The sequence below is a fragment of the Ictidomys tridecemlineatus genome, chromosome 5 (genome assembly GCF_052094955.1).
Source record: "Ictidomys tridecemlineatus isolate mIctTri1 chromosome 5, mIctTri1.hap1, whole genome shotgun sequence".
In the NCBI taxonomy this organism is placed as follows: Eukaryota; Metazoa; Chordata; class Mammalia; order Rodentia; family Sciuridae; genus Ictidomys; species Ictidomys tridecemlineatus.
The window spans coordinates 139,279,324-139,292,394 of record NC_135481.1 but is presented as its reverse complement, the minus strand read 5'-3'; the positions used below and the strand labels follow the sequence as shown (position 1 = coordinate 139,292,394).

Below are 13,071 nucleotides of genomic sequence, written 5' to 3'. Positions count from 1 at the left end.
GCAGTCCCTCCATGGAAGCCAGTTTTACCTTTTTTTTGTGGTTGCCCTGTGTTGGACTCACTCAGCTGAGGTGTCATCTGCTGTGGGTCTACTCTGGGACCTGTGTGTTAGAGGTCTTTGTTGTTACAGGGCTCTTTTGTAGGTTATAGGAAGCAGTGGTATCTCAGGTACTGCATTTCTATTTTTTATTTTATTTATTCATTTTCTTTTTACTGCTGACTCTATTTTTCAATACTAGATAACATATTGCAAAGAGAACTGTCTTTCTTCAGCTAGGCAGAGGTGAGAACAGGGCCATGGAGAGATTCTGGAGAGGGGGAGGAAGCAGAGTTGGGTATGGGATTCCTGGATTTGGGGTTCCAGCTCTGCTTACATGTCTGTGTAAACCTGGAAGGACAATGTAGTTCCCTTGGCTTCTTTTCCCAAAACTTGGAGATGGTGGGAATACAGCATTACCTAATAGTCTTTGAAGATAAGTTGCCAGGGCCATACAGAATATATAAATTAAAGCAAATAGAATTCTGCCTCCTAGAACTATACTATATTGCCCTCAAAGCAAGTGAAGTTTTCCTCTGCCCTTTGGGTAGGTGTTTTAAGTCTGTTTTCTGTTGTTACAACAAAATAACTGAGACTGAGTAAGTTATAAAGCAGAGAACTTTAGTTGGCTCATGATTCTGTGGACTAGGAAGTCTAAGAGCATGGCCCCCACTTCTCCCCAGAATCAGGTAAAGGCCTTCTCACTGCATCATAACATGGTGGAGGGTATCACAGGCGGAGCCAGTGAAGGTGTGCTATCAAGATCTTTCTTCCTTTTCTTGTAAGGACACTAATACCATCATAGGGGCCCCAGCCCTCGTGACCTAATCTAATCTGAATTACCTCCCAAAGAACCACTTAAAAATACCATTAATCTATGGATTTGAGAATCAGGTTTCCAACACTTGAACTTTTGAGAGACAATTTCAAACTATAGGAGTAGGTCTTTGTGTATCCTTCCCAGACTTAGGGAACAAATCGAAGGATCACCAGGGTGTGGACCAAAAGGCATTTTTGCTCCCATTTGTCTCTTTTCACTACAAAGACTGTGAAATTCCTCCATGGAAGGAAGCAATGCATTTGGAGGAAAATCTCCCATAATAACCATTTTCCATCGTAAGGAAACAGTCTCCCTTTCCAATGTGTAGATGTTTTCTAGTGTGTCCCCAAGGACATGAGCGTTTTGAGAAGTGTGCACTGCACTGTTGCATTCGCTAAGCCTCCTAGCCTCCCCTCTCCCAGAGTCCCCAATGTTTCCAGGTACAAATCAGGAAACTGACAGGAACTCTGGCTGGTATGAGCATCAAAAATACGCCCCCCCCCCCCAAAAAAAAAGGCATGCTGTGCAGGGAAGTTAGAGGAAGGTGGCAGACAAGGGGGGAAGATGAAGAGATTTTCAGCAGAGGAAGGGACCTCTGAGACCCAAATGCAAGATGGACACTTCACTCCATGCAATTTCTGCATTTATGCCTCTTTAATGGTCAATGGTGTGATCAATAGAACACCTGCTCCCTGGTTAATAATGGGCCTGTTAGGTGGCAGCCATGAACACGGTGGCTATGGGATCCATGGGCTGACAGAAAAAGACCACTGAACATTGACTTTTCACTTTTCTTTTTCTTTTTTTCCCCCCAGGGCAGCCACTGAAGTTTTGGCCGTACTGCTGAAATCCAGTAAGCATCTTTTTTGAAGAGTGGTTATTTCTCTCCCTTCTGATGTTAGTGAAAGAACTCTTTTGTCCCGATGGCTCCTTTCTGACCTGTAAAGGAATAGAGCCATGTCTTTGGCATGAGGTAGGCTATATTCCAGGTTCATGACTTCAGAGGAAAGCAAATACCTCTCCATGTGGACATGTCCACCCATCATGTACCAAGACAATTGACCCTAAAGCAGGTATATTGTCTTTTGTGGCCCTGGGAACTCCCCAGATCCTCGTAGAGGGTTTGCAAACCTTAAAGATTGTTGGAATAGTTTCCAGCTTCCTGTGGGATGGTTCGATGGAAGAAGAGGTGAGGGCTAGGTGTGTAGTAGATTCTTTTGTTTGGTTCTCAACTCAGCTTGTGACTCTGTTTTGGGGCAGGTAGGATGGTGGGAATTGCTTGGACAATGTCAAAGTTGATAACAGATTTATATTAAGAAGTTGGCTCTTTTCTCAATTACTTGAATGATTGCAAAAGGAGAGCTCTGGGGGTCTGAATAATTGTGAGGATTTTTTTTTATGCCTAAGTCCCTGGGATAATTACACTGGGAATCAATTTCATGTGTGAAGTGTAATAGAAGGCATGATGCACTTGGGAGTGAAGAAGTCTTACTTAGCTCAATGTTTTGATTTTCCCCCACCTCATTTCTTCATCTGTTTTAATTTGGCCTCTTGGAAACCAGCTGCATCAATTGTGAATTTTTTTTTCCTGTAGGGATCCTGAGGCCTGTGGGTAAGAGGTGAACTTTAATAAAACTTATCAATAAATAAATAGAAATGAAAACACCCTCTCTCTCTCAAGCATACAGCTCTATCAACTCTAAACACCAGAGAAGGAACCAAATCACATGATGCTTCCTATGTTAGTCTGGTTTGCGTCCCTGTGACCAAAATGCCTCACAGAACAACTTAGAGAAGGAAAAGTTTATTTGGGGTTCACAATTCCAGAGGTTCAGTCCAGGGTTGGCTAACTCCGTTGCTCTGGGCTTAAGATGAGGAACATCATGGTGGAAATGGCTCCCAGAGAAAAACTGCTAATCTCAGGGCAGCTAGGAAGGAGACAGGGGCAGGTAAAGGGAAACAGGGACAGGATAGAATCCTCAAGGGCACATCTCCAGAGACCAACTGCCTTCAGTCACTGCCACCAGCCTACAGGTGGTTACCTGTAGTGGTTACCAGTAGTCCATTGAAATTGTTAACCCATCAAATGGATGATGAGGTTATTATAGCTCTCATAATTCAATCTTTTCACCTCTGAACATTGCTACATTGCCTAACACATGAGCTCTTTGGGGGACACTTTCAGATCCAAACCATAATACTTCCATTTACAGACTGAAGAAAAAAACAATTGAAGCTTGAATTGATTTAGTTTATTGGAACTTGATATGATCCTTGAGTATATCCACAGCTTTATGACCTTCAGGAAGAGTGGAGGTAGGCAGAATAAGTGGAGGTGTGCAGAGTGGGAGGTCATGATGCTTTTGAGATAGGAGGGGATGGAAAAGTGGTACCTGTGAGATCTGAGGAGGAGACTGTTCATCTTTTGGAGGAACATATTTCAGGTTTGACTTTTTTAATTGGTTCTTTTTAGTTATACATGACAGAATCTGTTCTGATATAATTATGCAAGCATGGACTATTTCTTATTCTAGATAGGATCCCATTCTTATGGATGTACTTGATTCTCATTGTGTACCTGTTTGCTGTCACTCTCAATGTTAATGCCTGGTATTTGATGCAGAAAGGTGAGGGAGAGTTTAACAGCAGGACGGAAAGAAAAAGAGTATGGTTAGGTTGGTCAGCCTGAGAGTACCACACCCGAGAAAGCATCTTTCTGCTCAGCCCTCCCCACACAGCCTTGGCAGTGGAAGACTTGATGTCTCACAACAAGGGAGGAGTGAGAGATGAATGAAGCCTGTTTACCTTTTACAGACACCTTCCTCACCTCTTAAGTTTAGAGTTGGATGTCCTGAAATAAAATGTGCCTATGGTATGTAAAAATATGAAAATAGTACATGCCACTTGATATATTGATATGAAACATGATGTGTTGGCTCAGGAGAAAACAATAGCCAATGCAAATATGGATTGACTCAGACTGAGATGATTTAGCCAGGTTTCCAACATGCAGGGTCATGCTTAGCGAGCCTTTAAAGCCTCCAACTTCTCTTTCTCCAGAGCAAGACCCAGATATCACTTCCTTTGAAAAAGCCTTCCCTGATCACCAGGACTGGGCTTGATTCCTCTCCACTGCACTCACACAGTTGCTCCCATCTCAGCATTGATTATGCTGTACTGAAGTTGCGGTTGTCTGTTTCTCCAGCAGCTACAAACTTCTGAGAGAAGGAGTCGTCTCTATTGATCATTGTATTATTTGTACCAGCACAATAAAGAGCTCAAAGCCAATATTCGCTGATGACGATTTTAAATGAATAAACAATTCATGATATTTACACACATAAACATGGCAATATTGCCCCGTTCTACCTGAACCCAACCATGTATGCCTACAACCAATGATCCTAATATTTGTAGTTTTGATTTAGCTACACTAATGGATGGATCAGGAACTGATAGCCTGCTTTCCTTCACATACAATGATGCATAGAGTCGTTTGCTAATTCTGCTGAGCTGTTCATACAGACCCTGGTCTGGGTCTTAGGTTATTTATGACATGAGAGAGTTGGATCAGAGTCTGGCTAACATTTGTTCTCCCACTAAATAACCAGCCTAAATTCATATCAGAGTTTCTCAGTTTGGCACCATTGGTGTTTTGGGCTGGATAATTCTTTGCTGTTAGGTCTGATCTGTGCATTGTAGGATATTTAGCCACATCCCTGACCTTTGCCTACCAGGAGCCAGAATCACTTCCAGATGTAGCAAATAAAATTGTCTTTAGACACTACCAACCATCTCCTAACCCTGCTGGGGGTCAGAATTGCTTCCGTTTGAGAAGTATATTTGGGCATACACATGTACATTTGAGCTGAAGTCTAGTCAAATTGTCAAAGGACCCCTCCTCAGATATTTTCTTGATATTTCACAAAATATCCTTCTTGCCTAATTGGTCTTAAGTTTCTCAGCATTGGAATAATTCATATAGGTTCATAAGAGATAAGAGCACAAAAAGCAGAAAATCATTACAAATCTTCACAAATTACTTGGGAGCACAACAGGCTCTTGAGGATCTCGAGGGTCTTAGGACAAGGAGGGCAGGTAGGTTTTATTCCAAGTGGCAACTCCAGTGTATGGGGAGAAGGATTCTGAGATTATATTTGAGCTCAGCAGGAAAGAAGGCTGCATTTGGATTCCTTTCTATCATGGATTTCCAGAGGAGCAATAACAGCATATTGGGGAGTTACCCTCTTGGTTCTATTGGCCTGTCCAAAACAGTGGGTGGCATGGAGGATCTGGGCATATGTAGTACCACTCCAGTAGACTGGGTTTGCTGCAGGGCACAAGTCTCGTGGGTTTTCCAGTTGGATTTTCCTGTCTACCTGTCATGTATAGTCAAGACCTGACATGGAATGTCTTTCCATTTGGATCCCAGAGTGAGTTCATGTCAGTTGAACTTAAATGCAGGAAGTCAGCTTCTGTCTAAAATTCCAAACCTCTCCATCTGGCACTGATATCTGGGAATGTTTAAGTGAACCTTGAGTTCCTAAAGGCACACTTCTTTTAACTGATGATCATTTTTGACCTTGATATTTCCTTGTCAGTTAGTATAAAAGTCAGCTATTGTAGTAGATCTCTGTAACTGACTCACAGAAATAGAACATTCGCCAGTCTAAATAAAGCTAGCACAAAGTATTTACTACCTGGGAGCAGTCAGCATTGTAAACACTAAGATAGGATTGGGAATCTGAGGTCACCAAGATCCTATCAAGTCATGTCTGGCTAGAGTCAATTTCCTACACCTAATAGAAAAAGCAGAACTGGGAAATATGGGAGATTTGGAGTCTTCTGTCCACAGAAAAACAAAAAGAAAGCTTTTTTGTTTTTTAAAGGTCATAAAAAATAAAAATAAAAAACCCTCTGGTTACATTAGGAAGATCTTACTATTTTGCTTTGGCTGTCTTTCCTATCAAGTAATGAAAAAAAAAAAAAAAACCAACAGTGTAGGATATGTGGATGGTAAGAAGAGAGAAATAAACCCAAAGATGTCTCTCATCTCTTTTCTTTTTCTGGGCATTAGTAGGCAAAAATAGCTTGGGTGTCCTAAATCCCTTTTCCAATTGTCTTGGAAATTCTGGGCCCTACAAATTAAAAAGTTATTGCTCATCCAAGAGTCCATTTTGTTATCTCTGTTTTGGATTAGAATGGTCTAATCCAAATCCCGTGCCTTTCCTCAGATCAGTTCCTCTTCACTCTCACATGCACAAATTTTACATTAAATTTTCCTGTATTGAGAGCTTTGCCCTTTTGTGCTCTATTCTGTCCAAAACCACTTAGTACTTTATTTTTAAAAAAATTAACAAAGCCTTGATTAAGAAATAGTGCTACTTCTATGGTGGGAAATTTCTTTAGTAAACTAAAGCAACATGTTGATTTTGTTTCTATCTCTCTTGCTATCTTCCTTCGTTCCACCTTTTTATCACGTGACTCTCTGTTGTGACCTCTTTCCCTCTAATCCTCTTTTCCTTTTCCTATGGCCCCCTCCACCTCTCCTTCTTTCTTTTTGTTTCCTAACTTCCCTTCCACAAGCATTAATCATAAAATGCATTTTTTGAAAAATTGCAGCCCTGGAAGTGGCACTTGAATGAGATGTGCCAATGGAATCATGCCTGATTAATACAGAGTCCAGGGATGAATCTTCAAATAATGTCTTGGCTTTGACCTTGCTGCCCAGATTTAAAGGTCATTATCTTGTAACAAGAAAACACTTTCTGGTTCAGAGCTTAAATCTTAATAAGGAAATGATGAGTCTACTTCAGACCTCTCTCCAACTGAAGAATTAGCATTTAGAGGAATCTGGAAGTTTGCAGAAGTTAGAGCATGGGGAGGGGGTTGGAAAAAGGAAGGCAAGTTAGTAAAGCAAGGGAGGTGGAGAAGAAAGGAAGGAGGGAAGGATGCAAGACAGCTAATGGGAAGTTTGGCAGGAAGATGAGACTTCTCACAGATCTTCTTCGTTAATGCTGCTCCTGGCTGGCTCTCAGGAACAGTGGGCAGTGATGCTGCTGTGGAGTATAGGGAACAAGGGCCCTCTGAGCATGGAAAGCTCTGATCACAAGCACACAGACTCATGTTCTTCATGGTCATCCGCTGTGGTCTGGCAGTCATCATTGTAGAGACTAGAGGATGTGATGGTCAGATGGTTGCTCTACTTCAAAATGTCAAAGAAAGGTCCAGTTTTGAAATGCATCAAAGTCAGGTCTTTATAGGCATTTTGGGTGCTTCTGAGTCCTTAGAATGGCCATCTGTTTAAAAATGGCTGGCACTATGACTCTTCTGCCCTTGTGATCACATACAAGCACCAATGGATCAATGCCACCTTCTTTGCACCTGCGTGTATATTCTGCGTTTCCATATAGCCTCAGACCTGCCCACTCGCTTTCAGAGGCTTTGACCTGTTTTGGTAAGCATGGTGCCCCCAAGATTCTGCCCACTTGGTACGTTTCCTTCTTTAGTTTCTGGATGAGGGACAGGAGCCAGGCCATCAAAGCTGCAAAATACTTTGAGGTTTCCTACTGTAGTGGTATTCAAACATGTTTTGTTGTTTTTCTTATATATTGTTTAACTGGTAAATAAAAATGAACACGTCTTTGGCATACAACATGATATTTTGAAATATATCCACATTATGGAATTAACTTGTGCATTTTCTGGGTAGAGAGCTTAGAGCCATGTACGTCTAGTTTCCATCAATTCCTCTCAGTGGCCTGTGAGACACATTCACAGAAACACAGGGTTCCTGAGAACCCTGGAAGCTATTGACCTTTTCTACCCATCCTCATTTTCATATCAGGAAACTGAGAAGCAGAGAGAGGAAGTGATCCACTCAGAGTTCTGAGACTTTGCCAACACAGGCTCGTAGGTCTTACCACAGATACCTCTGGTAGGAGATTTCTCTGAGTACCACCTAAGCCCAGCTCTGCCCAGTGCTGGTTTCCTGTTAAATCTTTCCACAGAAACTGACATTTGTATTTCAAAGAAGTAATCATATTATAATCAATGATCATGTTTTTGCATAAATGTATGTATGCATAGTTTTCTTACTGGCTATAGTTCCATAGAGGCTGAGATACCTACTGTATCCCAAGCCCTTACTTTGGGCGGTACCTAGAGGAGCGACTAATACATTAATGTTAACTAAGGAAGGATTTCAGTTTCCTGACTTAAACCTCCTACATTTACTTTCACTGAGCCTTAGCGAAGAGGCCAGCCCCATGGCCATCGCCAGAAAGATCAAACTGTGGTGTGATTATAGACCTTGTGTCTCTTCTTCCCGCTGTAACTTCTGGAGAAGCATGCAATAAATTTCAGTGATGAGCCAAAAATTTGTTTCAAATAATATTGATAGATTTTTGCATTTGTCATACTGGGGTGGACTGCTGTGATCGACTTTGTATGAATGCAGCATAGCAAGCTACATTCATCACGCTGCTGGTTTGAAATGACAACACAAATATCTGCCATTTATCGAGTTCTTAGTATGACAGGCACTGTATATACATTTAGCCCATCAAGGAGGCATTTTAATCCCCATTTTGCAGGTGGGGGAGACTGAAGTTTGGAAAGCTTAAATAATTCACACTGCCAGAAGGCTGCAGAGCTTACCTGCCTGTCTCCAGATCCTTGGGAGCTGAGCCCTGTGCTGTACGAAGAAGAGATAAATGTGGCTAGGTTTATTTAGCCCAAAGAAGATAGGACCAAACATTGAAAGGAAGCTAAATAAATACTTCCTAAGCATTAGCAGGATTATTTTGGGAGGGATCATCTGTCTTTTAGGATAGAAAAGAGCATTATACCCACCTCTCCATATAGCATTTGAATGGAACCCAGAGATAGATGCCCAAACACCAGCATGGCTGTCTGAAGAGCCAATGTCTGCTGTGAGGTTGAGCATGAGACAAGGCTGATGAATGATGGGGTGAGAGAGAGGAGGGAGCAGGAACGGGAAGGATTACAGACTCCTATTATGTCATGCCACATTCAACTTGGAACATTCCTTTTTTATTTTTTTTTTTCCCTTGGCCCAAAGTTCAGTTCTCTCTGCCAAATATTTATGTCTCTTGCATAAGTGTATGAGAGATTTTTTTTTAAAAGTTTAAGCTAGAAAGATGCAACCTATCCAGGATTGCCCGCTTCCCTTCCCACCTCTGACCCATTAGGTGGGGTGGGCTAATCCAGGCTGAGCTGTGGACAGCAATACATGTAGTTCCTATTCCTGCCATGTGGTGGTGCTGTTCTTTTAGTTATCTTGGTCAGGCTAGTCCAATATTTATTTTCGGTGAGTAATTTGTTTATCAGGAGGTTATTTTAATCTAATTTTGGCCATATTTGCTATTCCATACTATCTGTGCTTCCCAGAGTTAGCAGCTTGCATGTCTTGAAGGAAATTAGCTGAAGATGGTCTCAGAGGCATTTGCTCAGCCATCATTTAAGGGAGTTGGGAGGAGGCAGGGTGAGTTGGAGCCCAGGGTTAGAACAGCTGATAGAATTTGCTGCATTCCCAGTGATATTAGCATGATTAAGCAGGATTCGCTGGAGGTTTGGGACCATTCACAGCAGCTTTGTGAGGGCCACCTCTGGTTAACAGCAGCAAATCTTGTAGTTAAGTTTCTCAGTCTTCTTCTCGCCCTGTGACAGCCTGTTTCCTTCCTTGCTTGGTCTTCTAACTTAAAGACAATGCCCTTCTGCCTATCCACCTTCTGGGTACCCCTCATCTCATTCGATGGTATTTTTGTGAACTGTTACTGCTTGCCTCCAGTGAGATGGGAAGGAGGGTGGGGAGTGGGAAGAGAATTACTGTTTACTAGGGTACCTGCAATGGATAATGATCATAACTATTAATTATGAAGCATCAGCACTTGCCAGGTACTTTTCACACAATATTTCATTGAATTTTCATTATCCCCATTTATGTGATAATTGTGTTATACTCCCAGGAAGATGTCGTTAGGGGAGGCTAATGACTTGCTGAGATCCCACCAATAGTAAGCGGATGCTGAAGTTTGAATTCATTTGTGATCATCTCTAAAGCAGGAAATCTTCCTGTTTCACTGATTATTCTCACCTTCCACATGGAATTAGTAAACCTGGGCTCTGGGTTCAGCAAGTGGTTCACTGTATGACTTTAGAACTTTGCCATTGCACTTGACATCACTTCGGCTTGCCATAAATGAGAGGATCACATTAGGTGAGGAACTTGAGAATTCTTTGATGGCAGAACTTTCTTTTTTTCCCAAAGATGGAATCCTGTGTGGAAATGACACACATAGGTAGTAAATACAGTAGGAACAGAGCAGGAGACCCCAATTAATGACAGCTTTGCCTTTCCCCAGCCTCCTTCCCCTTTCTCTAGCTCTGGATAGACACTGAGAACCTTCCAGGGAAGTTCCTAAGGGACTGGAAGAAATCAAGTTTGAAAATTTCTGAAATGAATACTCTCAAGGGATCCTTTAGAACTTGGTCTGCTGTTTAGGATTACAATTTAAAAATAGGTTGACACTTTCTTTGGGGAGTTTGAAAAGTATGCTGTGTTTTACTATAAAGTGCTGCTTTATAGAAAGAGCAAGTGAAGTTTGTCCCAGAGAAATATCCAGAATATTGTGTTCATGCTTAAGCATGAATTGAGCAATTTTGGGGTCTCTTGGGACTAATGGACCCAATTAAATAGTTGAACTTGTAACAGTGGTCCCTTCATCTTCTGAATGTATTCCTCATTGCTCTTAGGCTTATTTAAAAAAATTTTTTTCTCTCTCTCTCTCTTCTCCCCTCTCCCCCTCCCTAACAAGATTAGGGAGAAAGTATTATTGTTTCTTCCCCCAAGTTAATTGCCCTTGAACATACCCACTACAGGAAGGAGATGCCTGTTGAGGTTCTGGGAAGCGAATATCTCCCAAATTAACAAGTGAATCCTAACATGCCATGGGGTGCTCAGGGGCCCCCTACCAAAGCACACCTGCAATGTAACCCTTGAAGTTCCTTTAAAAGCCCCATCCCTCCTGATCTGGAGAGTCATGGTCTTTGGGACAAGAGTAACCTGGTTTCTCCTTTGCTAGCAAAGCAATAAAACTTCTTTTACCTTTTTTCTCAAAACCGTGTGGTCATTATTAAATTGGCATTGATTGGCATTGGGGACAGGGACTGAGAGAGCTTTGGATTACAAACTGAACTTAATCAAACAAGGAGGGTCAGATTCCAGTTGGGAACACACAGGCTGTTCCGTGGCAAGAGCAGGATGGTGAACACCTTCAGAAGAGTGGTCAGGGTGTCCAGAGATACCCACACTGGGGCTAATAGAGCTGTGGGTGGTGGTGTTGAGACTTTCTTGCTTGACACAAAGCATATCGTTGTCATGCAGTTATAATTAGTGCTGGTTCTTATACCCATGCGGGACGCTTTCTTTCAAGCAAGTGATCCTGTTAGGATTTATCTGTGTCTCTTATCTTTAGGATTTTTTTGCTCTGGCCTGGTTGTGTGCCGAGAGGTTTTCTGTTCCTTTTAGAACAGGTCAAAATTGTCGAAGGAGGTTCAGGGTCATGTATGAAGGTTTGCTATCAGTTTAAACCCCTTATAGTCCACAGGGCACCACATGGTGGAGAACATTAACAGCACATCAGTCACCTTGCAGCCCCCCACGAGACTGTGTGGGGTCAAGTTGTGGTCACAGGACAAAGCAGTCCCCTCCAGAGATAATCAGTAGCATCTCAACTAGCTGGGCAGAGTGGGAGTGCTGTTGATCTTCCTAGATCAACACTTGCTTGATTATTGCCGCCCCTCGGAGAATCCTGGAAAATTTAGAAGCTGATGATATAAGGATGTAAAGCCTGCTGAAGTTTAAATTAGTCTCTCGGAGCCTCCTCTGTGTGGTGAATGACATCTGGCTATTCTCACTATCTGTCTTCCCTCTCAGGGTGTTTTCTGTGAAAAGGCCAAAACGCTTGAGGGTTTGTGGGCCATACAATGTCTGTTACTGTTCCACTCTGTCCTCAGAGGGCAGAAGCACCAGGGACCATGCATAAAGGAGTGGCTGTGGCCATGTTTCCATAAAACTTCATAAACACAGGCTGTGGGCAGTTTGGTGACCCTATTTTAGACTGTGTGAGCCTCAGCCCTGGTATTCTGTCCCATTAATCCTTATTTCTTAAGCCATTAACTCTAATATGTTTTATACAGTGGGCACTCAGAGCAAGTTATCGGAACGAACAAAGGAATAAATAAATAAGTGAATGCATACAGATGCGGTCCTGTTCAGTTGATCCACGTGTTCTCATTTTGTTTTCATTCTAGGAAACAAAGGGTTAACATCCAGTCTGCTGAGTTGTAAATGTTTGGATTGTAGAACTTGTATCAACCTGGCATAATGGATGACTGACTATGGATTGACAGAGATAAAGTATCACAAAGATTTAAAGAGATAGACACAAAGATAAACATCTCAGGGCCCTGAAGGTACACAGTGGCTTCCTATTACATTCGGGATTGACTGGCCAATTATTTATTTATGTCAAGATGTACATCAGGTGCTTCCTACGGACTTCTAAAAATAGCAGGTTATGAAGCACCTTTTCGTGTATTATCTTATTTAATCCCCATCATAATCTTGTAAGACAGGTAAATATTTAACTGTTCTATAATAATGGTTATCAACATGAGTGATTTTACCCCCAAGGGAATACTTAGCAAGGTCTGGGGATATTTTTGGCTATCACACATATGGTAGGGTTGCTCTGGGCATCTACTGAGTAAAGTCCAGTTTGCTGCTGAATATCCTACAAGGCTCAGGACAGCCCACCACCACAAAGAGCATCCAGCCCCAAAGCTAATGGAGGGAGGTTGAGAAAACTCAACCTCCCTCCATTAGCTTTTATAGAGGGGACATTGAGGCTCAGAGGTTGGCTGCTTGGCTCAGTACCATGGGATATGCGCTTGGTATACAGGTACAAAAATCCACCCCTTCATTTCACCCCAGAGGGTTTCAATCCTTTTCTTTTTAAATAAATAAAACTGTTGATTTTTTTTTTATTTAGAATGAAATCCTTTGCAGAACAACTGCATATAGATAATGGCGAAGCTACTCTGGTGGCAGTAGTGGGGACCAAAGAACCCACTCAGCCTCTTCCTTAGTCCCTCCCGCTAACCAAGGGATGTACAGTACAGCAAACCCT

The 13,071-nt window shown here is 42.1% G+C and overlaps 1 protein-coding gene across 2 annotated transcripts in view; it reads left to right on the top strand.

Annotated features, from left to right (window-relative positions):
• Positions 1-13,071, top strand: part of Agbl1 (AGBL carboxypeptidase 1) — a 704,812-nt gene that overhangs the window by 74,309 nt on the left and 617,432 nt on the right. For both annotated transcript variants that reach the window (XM_078051197.1, XM_013356285.4), the window contains exon 4: positions 1,672-1,709. In XM_078051197.1, coding sequence (XP_077907323.1) covers positions 1,672-1,709 — 38 coding nt within the window. The remainder of the gene's footprint in view (positions 1-1,671; positions 1,710-13,071) is intronic.